The sequence below is a fragment of the Apiospora phragmitis genome (assembly GCF_038363925.1).
Source record: "Apiospora phragmitis strain CBS 135458 chromosome Unknown utg000003l:1.0-2676785.0:1.0-2680665.0, whole genome shotgun sequence".
In the NCBI taxonomy this organism is placed as follows: Eukaryota; Fungi; Ascomycota; class Sordariomycetes; order Amphisphaeriales; family Apiosporaceae; genus Apiospora; species Apiospora phragmitis.
Genome location: NW_027117401.1, coordinates 1094173 through 1108601, shown reverse-complemented (window position 1 = coordinate 1108601; position 14429 = coordinate 1094173). Strand labels below are relative to the sequence as shown.

At 35.2% G+C, this 14429-nt stretch overlaps 2 protein-coding genes across 2 annotated transcripts; one reads left to right on the top strand and one right to left on the bottom strand.

Annotated features, from left to right (window-relative positions):
• Positions 1 to 1506: 1506 nt before the first annotated feature.
• On the top strand, positions 1507 to 2121 carry PG994_002730 (uncharacterized protein; the record flags this gene model as incomplete). Its single annotated transcript, XM_066854139.1, has 1 exon — positions 1507 to 2121. The coding sequence occupies one exon, from the start codon at positions 1507 to 1509 to the stop codon at positions 2119 to 2121; it is 615 nt and encodes a 204-aa protein (XP_066719994.1).
• A 4862-nt stretch (positions 2122 to 6983) lies between these two features.
• PG994_002729 (uncharacterized protein) lies at positions 6984 to 7190 on the bottom strand (the record flags this gene model as incomplete). The annotated part of the gene is made up of 1 exon (XM_066854138.1): positions 6984 to 7190. One exon carries the CDS (start codon positions 7188 to 7190, stop codon positions 6984 to 6986), a length of 207 nt encoding a protein of 68 aa, XP_066719993.1.
• Between the last annotated feature and the right edge of the window lie 7239 nt (positions 7191 to 14429).

Here is a 14429-nt window from a genome sequence, read left to right as displayed (position 1 = left end):
GTAATACTTTATTATATATTTTTTAAATCGAAATAATCGTACTCTTCTTCGTTGTTTTCTAGCTCCTCCTTTTTCCTTTCTTAGTTTCGGACGAAATCCCCGTATTTTTTTTAGGTAAGGAGATTCTATCCTATATTATTACACGCTTAAAAGTATTAGATTATTATATAGGTTCGTTTTTCGGCTAGGTGGTTTATTAATTAATAGCCTTGCTTATAGTAGATTCGGCAGGTTCCTTGTTCGAATTGCCGGTTCTTATATAATAACCTTGGTTAAAAGGTATTAACGGGTTACTAGTTACTTTTTTATTTTAATAATCGGCTATTATATAATAATTTATTATTATAGATTAGTCGGTTTTTTTACGTATAATTATTTATAAACTGTTTATTAATTAAATACGTATTTTTAGCCGGGTATCGATATAATTCTTTTATTAAATATCGTTCCGAGATCCTTTAGTCCGCTATTATATTTAACGATATACGAAAGTTTAAAAATAACGTTTTATATATTAGTTTTTAATAAATAAAAGCTAGTAAAAGTTCCGGAACTTTTTAATAAGCTTTTATAACGGAGGTATAAAGAGCGATCTCTTTTTTAAATCCTTTTTTAAAAGCTTATTATATAAACTAAAGCTTATTTAATAAGATTTTTAAAACTTTAATAAATTATTTTTCGGCGTTTTTACTTTTTATTTATATAAAAAAAGTTATTATTTAATTCGTAAAATATTATACGTAATTTATTATTATATTAAAGTACGAATTTATAAGGTAATTATAACGAACGTTATACTTAAGTAATGCGGTACGTAGGGTTTATACTTTTAAGGATAGAAAGCGTCGGTAGTAAGTTCGAGACTTGCCTAACTTAAATACTAGGTTTCCGATAATTAGTTAAAAATAACTAACTAAGTAATTAAGATACGATATTAAAATTAATTCGTAATAAGTTATTAAAAAATTACTTTTATTTATAAATAAATAAATATTTAAATTAATTATTAAAATAATAATTATTTAATTATATAAGAAATTCTTTTAATTTATATATTAAGTTATTCCCTTACCGATATCTTAGATTTATTAGATCTGTTCTAGATCCTCTAGATCCCAAACCTGGATCTGCCGGATCTATCCCAGATCCCTCAGATCATCACGTGACCTCTCTTCTTTTCTTTCCCGGATAGGAAGGCTGTTTTGCTTAGGGAATGTTTTCCCTACCTAGGGGAATGTTCCTTTCTTCCCAGGGGGTCTTTCCTAATTATTCCCTTCTTCTTGTTCTGTTGCTCTTGTGGCTTAGAGGTATCCTCTAGTGGCTAGTGTGGGGCTTAGCCACCCTTCTTGGCTTGGGGTTCTTCGGGTCGTAACACTACCCTTCCCCTCTTCAAGGTCTTTGTCCCCAAAGCCACGGTCGCATAAAGAGGTTAGTCCACCCGCGCGCAGCGTGTATTGTCGTAAGTCTTTCCTTCCTTCCTTCATGCTTTTGTAATACATGCTCATCATGTCAGGTCGTATTGAAAAACGAAAATCGCGCACTCCGAAGACTGAGAAGCGCGACGCCTTGTTGTTATCCCTTCTTCAGAACTTCGTTACCATGCCCTCTTGTTCTTACTGCGAGGACCATGGCATCGCTTCTTATAAGGTCTTAGCTCGAGACCCTTCCCGTTGCGAGCTGTGCATCCGCCATAACCAGTCCCGTTGTGACGTGCAGGGTCTGTCTGCCGTTCAGATCCGCTCGATTGGGGAGAAACATACCAAGGTCGAGGCAGAGCTGGACGCAGCAGAGGAAGAGTTAGAACGTGCTGCCGCGAAGGTTCGTTTGCTTCGAAAGCAGAAGAAGATGTGGTTAGAGAAGATGCAGCGGGCCGTTCGTCGTGGTATCGACAGCGTGGGGGAGTTGGAGAGGGTGGAGCGCGCGGAGGCCGCCGAGGAAGAGCGTCGTCATGCGGCAGAGGCTCTTCCGGGTCCCTCCGTTCCTCCGACTTCCTCCGATAGCTTTATAGACGGTTGGGATGGTACCTTCCCGGAGGTCGACCTGGACCCCTCGGTATTAGCCCAATTTGGCCTTACTAATAGAAGAATTTTAGCTTTTCCTTCAAGTTCTTTAGGTAGCTAATAGGTTCCTATGTGTTTTCTTCTAGTAAGTATCCCTTCTATTTAACAAGGTACTTCCAGGTGTTTCCGAATTTCTTTCTATCGAGGATTGCTTCGACTTCATATGTGTACTAATCTGTTTCGACTTCTAGGTTGGTTTTAATCTAGGCGTTCTTAAGTGCTAGTTTGAGTAAGGAAATATAAAATACGGGGTATATCCTCATATTACTAAGTAGCAATAATTAATAGTTAATTACTAAAATAACTTCTTCCACTTTAAATAGTCTAATCTTTTTAAAGTCGAATTTATCGCTTGCTCGTTTTGTTTTAATGTTTTTGCGAAGTAGGTAGACTTTGTCTCCCTTTTAAAGGTTGGTCCTTTAACCTTAACTGGTCGTAATACGTCTTTATTCTGTTTTATAGGAATATTAAATCTTTTTATAGTCCTTGCTATAGTTCCTTAAGTTTATCGACCGTAATGGTCGCTATTGGTGCGAGTTCTCTTTGTAGCGGTGCTCTGGTGATTTCTGGATTAAATCCGTAGTTAGCTTTGAATAGTAATATGCCGAGTGTTTCGTTATCGGAGCTGTTATAAGCGAACTGGGCTATTAATAGTAGCTTAACCTAATCGTTTTGCTCATAATTAACGTAATAGCGTAGATACTACTCGAGTATCTAGTTTATTCGTTCTATTTATCTATCCGTCTATGGGTAATAGGCCGTGGATAACTTGTACTTAACACCTAGTTATGCCATGAGCGATTTCTAGAAGTTGGCTATGAACAGTTTGTTTCTATCGGATATAATCTGTTCCGGTAGGCTATGTTAGCTAGCGATAGTCTTAAGGAATATGTATGCGAGTTCCTTTGTATTGCTTGCTTCTTTGTATAGCAGGAAGTACGTATACTTTATTAGCTTGTTTGTAATAATAAGGATACTATCGTAAACGGCATTAGTTAGGGGTTCTTTGGACGGTGGTAGCTTCACAATAAAGTTTAACGCGATTGTTTTTTAAGCCCTATTTGGTGGAGGTATGGGTTATAGTTCTCCGTATAGTTTATGTCGTACTATTTTAGATTTATTACATAAGTTACAATCCTTGATGACTTTAGAGACTCGTTCCTTTAGTTTGCGATAATCGTAGTGTCGTTAGATTCGGCTCGTGGTCTTGAAGATTCCTTGGTGCCCATAAACGGGGTGTTTATATAGGTCCTTAATCAGCTCGACCTAAAGTTGTTTAAGGATCTCGATCTTGCCGTTATACCGTGGTGGTTCTTCTCCCTTGAGTTCTTTAATCCTCTGTGTCTAATTTCTGTATTGGACTTAATACATTACATCTAGCTGCCTATTAGGCACTAGGTTTCTATTAGCGTCCTCTATAAAGATCGTGTAGGTTTCGACCGTCGGTTCTTCTTTAAGATCTGGCCGGCGGCTTAAGGAATCGGCCCTGCCGTTCTCGTTACCCTTGCGGTAGATAATGACGAAATGGAATTTAAACAGAAATTCCATCCAGCGGATCTGTCGTTTATTGAGCTCCTTCTTCGTTATGAAGGTAGCTAGGTTTTTATGGTCGGTATACACCTTAACTTAGTAAGTTATACCACTGAGGAAGTGTTTCTACTATTAAAACGCTTCGATGATAGCCATCAGCTCCTTGTCGTGAATCTGGTAATTAAGCTGTGGTCCATTCAACTTCTTTAAAAAGAATGCTACCGGATGTAGTTTCCTATTCTCGTCGGCCTAACTAAGTTGGCCTCCGACTACATAATCCGATGCGTCGGTCTCGACCTCGAAGGGTCGTACAGGATCGGCCATGCGTAGTACTAGCTCATTCGTAATCCTCTTCTTCAACTCTATAAAGGCTTATTCTTTTATATTGGTTTATTAGAAGTCGACGTCCTTACGAGTCAGGTTCGTTAGGGGGGCTGCGATCTTTCCGAACTAAGAAATAAACATCCTATAATAGTTCGCTAATCCTAGGAAGGATCGTACGTCCTTCACGTTCTGGGGTATCGGCCACTCTCTAACTATTAAAACTTTAGCTTCTTCTATCCGAATTTCTCCTGCGGATATAACGTATCCGAGGTAGTTAACTTTTCTCTTTTCGAATTCGCTTTCTTCGGGTTTACTAGCAGTTTTACGTCTCGGAGTACTTATAGCACGAGTCGGACGTGTTCGCGGTATTCTTCGATACTTTTAAAGTAGATCAGAATATCGTCGAGGTAAACGACGACGAATTTGTCGATAAATTCTCGTAAGACATGGTTCATTATATTTTAAAAGCTTGCCGGTGCGTTAGTAAGGCCGAATGGCATTACTAAGTATTCGTAGTGTCCGAATTTATAACGGAAGGCTGTTTTCTATTTTTCGCCTTCCTTAATGCGAATGAGGTTATATCCGTTTAGTAGGTCGAGTACCGTAAAAATAATAGCTCTGCCTAATTTATCGCGAAACTCGCTAATAAGCGGTAATAGGTAACAATCTTTAATAATAATAGCATTAAGTTCGCAGTAATCGACATATAGTCGCCATTTAATCTTACTATCTTTTCTTGTTTTCTTTAGAACGAACAGGATTAGGTATCCTGCTAGTAAGTTCGATAGTTAGATATTCCTTTTTACAAGGTTTTCTTCAATATACTCCTTAAATACTTATTCGTATTCCGAATTAATCGGGTAAATCCTCGAGGGTTTAAATTATTTTCCTTCTTATAAAAGTATCTCGTAATCCCATATACTATACTTTAATATTCCTATAGGCAGTTTTCTACTAAACAGGTCGCTAAACTCCCAGTACTACTCTAATACTTCGGGTCCGTGTTCTAACTCGATTTCCTTAGCTCCTTTCATTATAAAATAGGCTCGAAGGGTTGTAGGCTTGCTTAAGGGTCTTCTTTTTTAACGTTTCTTAAAGGCTAAGTCTCTTCTTGGTATATCCCACTGAAATTGGCCTGTCCTCTAGTTAACTCTAGGATTGCTCTCCCGCAACCAGGGTATCCCCAATATCAGATCGTATCCTGATATGTCTGCGATGTCGCACTCGAGTCGCTCTTTCCGATCCTGGATCGTTATTAAGAGGGGCGCAGTCTCCCGTAATACGAGTCCATCGTCGTACTGGAAAGCTTCTCTATTAGCAGCGCTAAGTCGGTATGGGGCGTCTTTCCGCTTCCATAGTATCTGGAGCTCGTTAACGATTCTTGGAGAGAAGTAATTTCCTTATACTCCGTTATTTAGTAGCGCGCGCACTTCTTATCCCATAATTTATACGGATAGTATTAAGGGGTCGTGGATACTGCGATAATTCTTCATTAAGTACAGGGACCTATCGTCCTCTTAGACCGGTTATAGCCTTGTTATAGCCGGCGACGGTCGTTTCCTAACTATCTATTACATTACTTCCGAGTCGTCCATAATCGGGTTTCTTCTTCTTCGGAAGTCGTCTCACCGTTAGCGGTATTGAGTGTCGTTTTCTTTAAGTCCTAGAATTCCTTTTTAGAGTTCAAGGGGGCGTTCACGGCTCCGGCTATCCTTGCGTCGTAACGTGTCGCCAAGCTTGGTGCTAGAATCGTTTATCTCCTTTTCTCTTCGTAGTGGGTCTTCAGCTTCATCCAAGCTTCTGCCTTTCGTATCCCGTGGATACAACACTAGGGGGTTATGCACTGGTGCCATTCTTTTCTGCCAGCCATGCACTTTCGCGGGTACTTAAGTAATGCCTGAAATAGGAAAAACCCTTCTCGTTTAACCGTCTTAACGATTATTTTATCGATCTCCTCGCTTATGTATGGAAGGTGGATGGCTTGGTTTTCGATCCGTTTTAGGAACACATTGTTCCTGAGTTTGGCTCCGAGATAATGAAGGAAGGTATCGAATATACATGAGATCCATGCCAGTTGGTCATAATGTTTCGTCCGGGGGTACATTCGCTCGTTATCGCCGTAGTGGTGTCGGCGTTGCATCTGTCCTTCGTTTCGGGCACGGTTAAGGATGCTTTCCGCGGAGCGATCCTTACTAACGAGGATTCCTTTAAATAGGATCCATCCGTCGTCCTCGAGGTCTCGGTGCTATGTAGCTTGTACGTTGAGTGCCTCGTCGTCGTGTTTATTTATTTCATAGGGTTCTGGGAACGCAACCCATAATCGGATGTCCTCTTCCTCGCAGCTACTTTCCGTGGTATAGGATCCTTCTTCGGATTCTTCCTTCACCTCTTAGCGCTATACCATCGTAATGGTACGCTTCGTTCATGGCTTCTAAGGGTACCACCCGGCGCCGTCCTTAGCTGACCGATAGGTGCCACAGTTATCGTCGAAGCATACTGTCTAACTAAGGCAGTCGTGGTCCGTACTAGGGGTATTAGTGCTTCCTCTTCTTCCGGTGCTACAGCGTTAGCTCGTTGGATAGCATTAGTTCGTCGTTCTAGGACCGGGTTCCACTATCGCGGCTTCTTGGGCTCCTTACAGAAGCGTGCAGGGTGTCCCTTCTTTCCACAGTTGTAGCATTCGCCGTCGAACTTCGGCTTGCTGTGGTGTGTTGCGTCAAGGTCCATAGGTCCTGAGTGATTGCCGTAGGATGTCTTATTTCTCTATCCATCATTACGTCGGAAAGGTTGATTGGATTGTCTCTTCTTTCCGGAGTTGGCGATCATAGGCTTGTGGACAGGCTGCTGGCCCTTGCGCTCCATCTTTCTCTCGTAGAGTCGGTTGTCGATCCGAACCACGAGCTCAATGTACTCGGAGAGCTCGCTAGGGCGATCCATTCTGGCGACCTCGTCCTTGATCTCGTCCTTGAGACTTTAGTAGAACTGAGCAATGTAGGCTTCGTTGTCCCAGTCTAGCTTGGAGATGATCTGTCGGAATCCCGCGGCGTACGTGGCGGCTGATCCCTTTTGTTAATGCTTCATGAGTTGTCGTTCGGCCATGCGGACTTCGTCAGGGCTTCCAAACGTGCCCTTAAGCTTGGCCTCGAACGTTGCGTAGCTCTGAAATATCTCCTTTGTGTTGTCCTCCTGGGCTTCCTCTTCTTTGGTCAAGTAGTCCCTTATCGTGGGTTCGAACCACGCGAAGGCGTCGCCCTTGAAGTAACTAGCGACGCACATGACTTTGTCGGATTTGTTAGGAAAGCTTGCGGAGTAGTACTTCAAGTAGGCCTTCGCCTATGTGAGGAATATCTGTACGTTCCCTTCTCTGCCGTCGTAGGGCGTGGGACCTGGGTACTTGTGCTTCCCATGGTCGTTGCCTTGGTTAACTTACTGCCGGAGCTAGAGGTTCTCCTCTCGGAGAGCGTCGATACTCTGTCTAAGGCCATCGATGATGCTGGCTAGCTCCTGAGGCGAATTGACGGTAGTAGTCGGCGCAGCTGGCTGAGGCGTGGCAGGCGTAAGGGTTTGAGGTACCATTTCGTCGAGAGTTAGTGTTCAAATAATTAACGGTAACTAACCTGAGCACGAGTAATTAAAATATAACGAACGCTATACCTAAGTAATGCGGTACGTAGGGTTTATACTTTTAAGGATAGAAAGCGTCGGTAATAAGTCCGAGACTTGCTTAATTTAAATATTAAGTTTTTAATAATTAATTAAAAATAATTAATTAAATAATTAAAATACGATATTAAAACTAATTCGTAATAAGTTATTAAGAGATTATTTTTATTTATATATAAATAAATATTTAAATTAATTATTAAAATAATAATTATTTAATTATATAAGAAATTTTTTTAATTTATATATTAAGTTATTCCCTTACCGATATCCTGGATTTATTAGATCTATCCTAGATCCTCTAGATCCTAAACCTAGATCTGCCGGATCTATCTTAGATCCCTTAGATTATTACGTGACCTCTCTTCTTTTCTTTCCCGGATAAGAAAGCTGTTTTGTTTAGGGAATGTTTTCCCTGCCTAAAGGAATATTCCTTTCTTCCTAAGGGGTCTTTCCTAATTATTCCCTTCTTCTTGTTTTATTACTCTTATAGTTTAGAGGTATCCTCTAATAGCTAATGTGGGGCTTAGCCACCCTTCTTGGCTTGGGGTTCTTCAGGTCGTAATAGTAATATATTTCGTTTTATTTTTTCTCGGGTTTAATATAATTAAAATAGAATACCTCCGTACGGCCGGAAAAAATATCCGGAAAAATCGCGTGGTATTAATTTTCCGATATATTTGGCCGTTGGTATATTTTAATAAATATCCGTACTTTATTATAAAAGATATCGTACGGCTTATTAATATAGTTTTTTTCTTTTTTTTACATTTTTAAAAAAGTAATAACCTTATTTTAATCGATTTTATTATTATAAATAACTCGATTTAAAAGGATATCGTACTCGTAATATATATTAAAATAAATAATCGTACGGTACTAGTCCGGCGGTACCGGAGTTAGAAAAAGAAAAAGGACGATATCTTGCGACGCTTAGGTACTTATGAATCCAGGGTTAGACGTCGGGCCTAAAGTGTCCCGTGGTATCGCGGACGATTATTTCGTACGGAGACCGGGTATCTCTTATTTAGGCGGCGGTTATTCGACTATTTATTTTAAGGAAGGGTATATAATATCCTTTTTTCGGGTTTCCGAAGTCGGTTTTACCGGTCGGTCCTATTGGTGTACGGGAGCGGCCGGTGGTATTAGTCGTGCGAGCTTACTTTTAAAAGATCCGCTTATCGGTATATTAATTCCGTTTTTTTCGAAGTAATAATAAAGCTTTTTTTAAAATATACGGTTAATTTAATCGAATTAATATTCGGTTTATTTTTTAAACTTTATATTAAATATTTTTTAAAAGAACGTTTTCTTTATTTTTAATATATAATATTTTAAAAAATATTATACGAGGTATATTATAAATAATACGGGTATTATTTTTTTAAAAAGTATTTTTAAAAGTTCGAGTTTTTAAAAAACGAGGTTAACGTTTTTTTTTTAAACTATTAAAAAAATCCCGATATTTTAAAAAACTTTTTCATATATAAATAATTCGAGGTTTAAAGTTATCGGTTTATTTAAGTTTAATATATCCAGGCTCGATCCCGATTTATTAACCCTAATTAACTCTATTTTAATAAGGGTTATTATTTTATAAATCGTATAATAAAATTATTTAAGTATATAATTATATATAGCCTAGCTAGTTTCGCGTATAATTCGGAACCTAGTCTCTTCCTTATAATATATATTCGGAAAAAGGGGTTCCTCCTCGTATAGTTAATTCAGTTCGGCTCTTCCTCCGAATCTCTAACGGGCGGAAACTCTCGGGGCTCTTTAGTACGGTCGCCCTTATATTGGTAAGGGCATAAAACCGTTTCTTCACTTTTATTAATCTATAATCGCTACAAGTAATTATTAATTAATATTAAATAAGCTCTCGTATATACATATAAATTCCGGTTTTAATCGAGGTTTAATCCTTATATTTTATTATCTATATCTATTTTTAATACTAATTATAAAAAGTATCGTATACCCCTCTTAATAAAATAAGAAAAGGGTTCATACGAATAGGTACGTAGCACCTTTTTTAAAGTAATATAGAAAACCTTAGTTCCTGCTATTCTAATAAAAATAATATTATTTATATTTATAAACTTTAAAATAATTATTTAATTATAATAAGCGATATTTTAAATAAAATTTTAATTAATTCGACTAAATTAATTATATAATAATTATTTTTTAAACTTATAATATTATTAATTTTATTTATATTATAATAAATCGGGCGAGAATATCCTTAATAAAATCCTACCTTAAAATAGAAAAAAAGCTAGATATTCTTTTCGAATATATAATAAACGCGTTAAAAGTGTTAGAATAGCAGGAACTGAGGTTTTCTATATTACTCTAAAAAGGTGTTACGTACCTATACGCATGAACCCCTTTTTTATTTTAATAAGAGGGGTATACGATACCCTTTATAACTAGTATAAGAAATATATATAAATAATAAAATATAATAATATAACCTCGATTAAACCCGGAACTTATTTAATATTAATTAATAATTATATAAAGTAATTATAAATTAATAAGAGTAAAGAAACGGTTTCACGCCCTTATCGATATAAAGGCGACTAGGAGGACGAAAAAATTATCGATAACTTAATCGAATTATCGAATAATTGAAAACAAACCTTATTATTTAAACCTACGAGGTCGAATTAATTTAACCGAACTTTTATCGAGGAGACGTAGCTAAAGCGTTACGGTATAAATAACCTAATAGTTATTAACGCCGGTCGCGCCGGACTCGCGTAGAGCTAGTATTACCCGCGTAATAACGTCGCGGCGTATAACTAAACGCGCTAAACGCGTTTTAATAATAAAAATAGATCGAAAAGAGGTATTGAAGAAGGATTTAAATATTTAGAAAAACTGATCGCTAATTTAGCGGCCGCCGAGGGGATCCGTAAAAAGATTTTTTAAATAATTAAGGAACTCCGAACCGAAGCGACCGAGCTATAACCGTACCTCGATAACGACGATAACGCGCCGGTAACCCGTAAGGAATTATAAAAAATAATTAGAAAAGCCGTTACCTAAGTTACGTAAAATCTTAAAGCTGTATAAATTAAATTTTAAGCTTAAATTATATCCGCGTTACGTAATAATAACCCCGCGGCTTAGTAGCCGAAAGTTATTATCTTAATACGTCGAAACCGCGAAGTAATAATTAAAAGCGTAAATTAATTTAATAATATTTAAAAAAAAAAGGCTAATAAATACTATATAAAATATTAATATAATAATCGGAAAAAGCGAGGCTATTATAACGAGGAAATTACCGAGTAGCGATATTGTTTTTATTTTTAAAAACGAAGCGAAAATATATATAAAAAATAATAAATAAGTTTTAAACGCTTTTAGGCGTAATACGTAACTTATTTATAAAAAGCTTATAATAATTACGAAAAGGATCTTAATAAAGAAACTACGGGATATTTATAACGAAGCCGCGTTATTATACAGCTTATTTGTAAATAAATATAATTTAAAAAAAATCTTAAAATATAAGCGTAGCTTATTAAAAAAACCCGAAATACGCTACGCCTCCTTTATTTTATGTATAAACTCCGTTTAAGCTACGAAGGATTTATACGATAATAATTTAATATAAAACTCCGAAATCTTTAATTACGAACCCTATAACGTTAACCTCTGTATTTAATAATATTACTGTTATTATAATTACGGCTACGTAGCGAAGTATTATTGAAAATAGTAACGATACGGCTATTATTCCGTAATACCATACCTTAAAAGAGACTAGGCATACCTTTAAAAAGGATCACGAGGTAAGAAACGTTATATTAATTACGGTAAAAAATATACGGCGTAAGATCGTAGCTACTTCGTAACGACCTAATAAAGAGAGCGCGTAAAGGAAGCCTATACTCACCGGTTACGCCAGTTCGAAATCCGTAATATTAATAATAACTCGGTAAGAACAAGGCGTCTATTACTACCGGTAATGTTCTTTACTAATAATAAAAAAGGGTATATAATAATTTCCCGGAAAAAAAGCCGCCTACGGTTTAATTTAATAACGAGTAGTTAAAGTAAAAAAACACGCTCGTAAAGCCGGCGCGATACCGCCGCTCTTTTATTAATATAAAATATTATTATAATTTTATAATTATAAACTTATAAATAATATATTAAAACGTTATAATATTAAAAGTAATAACGGTATTTATTTTAATTAATTAAAAAAATATAATATATTAATATTATAAAAAATATAAACGACCCTTTATATATAAACCGCGTATTATTTAAAAATAATTAAATATTAAATAATTTATAACGAGGGCTAAACGGCTATTTATATATATAAACGCCTCGATATTATTAAATTAAAAATTAAAGTAGGCTTTAATTAAGCCGCCGTTACGATACTAATAAGAAAAAGTGGCCGCTTTACCGTATAATTTATATACTCGCCGATTTAAAAAACTTCTTAATAACGGAACCTTTTAAACGATCTCGATATAACCTCGTACCCCGGGTAATACTTGCTCGTTAAAAACTTTAATATATATTATCCGTTTTGAAACGTATATAATAAGAAATCGTATAAAATAAATAACCTTCTTATTTTTATAAACTAATAAAACTTAGAGCTAGTTATGCTATATAAAGAAATTACGAAATAACGCCACGAATAAAGAAATTCTATACTAAACCTAGCCTAAGTAATATAAAGAATAATAATTTTATATAAAAAAAACCTTAGCTTAAAAGGTTTTAATTATAAAACGCAGGTTATTCGTATCGAACTAAAAATTAACTCGTTATAAAATAATAAAACGAAAATAAAAGGATAGAATTAGATAATATTAAATAAAAGGCTAGTACGGGCGGAAGCCGGAGTACGTTTAATTGATATCGTTAAGCTAATAAACCTAGAAAAGTTAAATTAAACTATTAATAACTTTATAAACAACCTATAAAAGATTACTAATATAATAGCGTTAAAAAAACCCTTTATATTAATAAAAGTACGCTTTAATAATTATTAGAAATTTAAAAAGCGTAAACTATAACGAAATAGCGATACCGAGCTTATTTCGTAATATTTTCGTAATATATTTAAAATTAATATACTAAATTAAAGACGGACTTAAAACGAATCGTTTAAAAGGCGAAAATAAAAAGCTAGCGTTACGTAATCCCCGCTACCTCTTACGATTTTAAAACACTTTAATTACTTAAACAATAAGCTCGATTATAAAGCTGGACGTTATTATAAATAATAAATATCTTAAAATTAAAATGTAACGAAAGAGCTATTATTAAAACGCGAAGTTACGACGAAAAAGCTACGCTCTTTTTAAAAAGGTTCTTCCTTAACTTAAAAGCCGACTTTATAAACCTAAATAGCGTAACGAACCGCGCCCCTAACTTTATTTCTATCGAAATAAAGGTAACGGCTAAAGAAATAAAAGATATTATTAAGTAGACGGAACTTTAAAAAGTTTTAAGGGAAGACTTTTTATTTATTAACTTTTTTAAAGCGTATAAGGAACCCCTTTTCCAGACGTTAGCCGGCTTAGCGACCGCGAGCTTCCGGCTTGCCTACTTTTTTAAACGTTTTTATACGGTAAAGGTTATCGTGATCCTAAAGCTAAATAAAATAATAACCGAAAAGTAAACACTTAATAAATAAAAACTTATTTTATTACTTAACACGGTTAAAAAAGTAATAAAGACGGCTATAAACCGGCGAATTACCGGAATAATTAAAAAGTACTCGCTTTTATTTAAAAGCTAGATAAAGAACCGGACATAACGGTCTACCGAGCTAATTATTTAATTAATTACTAACGTCGTCCGTATAACGTAATAATAAAAAGGCGTCGCTTCCCTCTTTTAATTTAATATTAAAAGCGCTTTTAATATAATTAATTATAAAAACCTAATTACTATACTTTATAATAAAGGACTATCGGATTAAGTTTACTAATAAATCGAAAGCTTTATTATAAACAGATAAGTCTACCTTCACTTCAACAGTAAATCGTTAAAAAAGATCTAATTCCGCGTTAATATTTCGTAAAGCTCTCCGCTATTATTAATCCTTTCTATTCTTTATATCGCTACTCTATATAAAAAAATAAAAGCTTATAAATAATTTATTATTATTAAATTTATAAACGATACGAATTTTATTATTATAAAACCGGACTACGTTACAAATTATTATAATTTAAAAAAAACGTAAAAAACTTATAATTATTAGGTATAGACGAGAAAAATAGAGTTTAAACTTAAAAAAAGCGAGCTTATCTACTTTATTAAAGCGCGAAAAGCTTATACGTTATAGGTACGCCTTAGAAACGCTAGTATATCGCTAGTAATCTCGGTAAAATTCTTTAGCGTATAACTTTATTAGAAACTATAATAAAAAAACTATATCCCGAAAATTAAAATAAAAATAATAATTTAAATATTAGCTCTATTAGACTCGTAACGTTAATATAAAGATATTTAATACGAAAAGCGAAAGAACTCTATACGAAAATAATACGTAATATATTATTATACGGAGCGTTGGCTTAGTATAAAGTAGCCGATATTAAAAAAAAGCTAGCCCTTAACTTTATAATAATTTAGAACTCTTATCTCCGGACCGTGATAAAGGTATATAAGGTAACCTCTTAATATTACTTAGAAATTAAAGCGGTAGTTCCTCCCCTCGACCTTTATTTAAGTACGAGGGCGGCTAGTTTCGAAATACGTACGGAGGTTACCGAAAAGCTATAGCTTTTATATAACGTTTATATAAAAGCGGTAGAAATTATTAATAACGAACGAAACGTAAAAAGGAAAAAATAA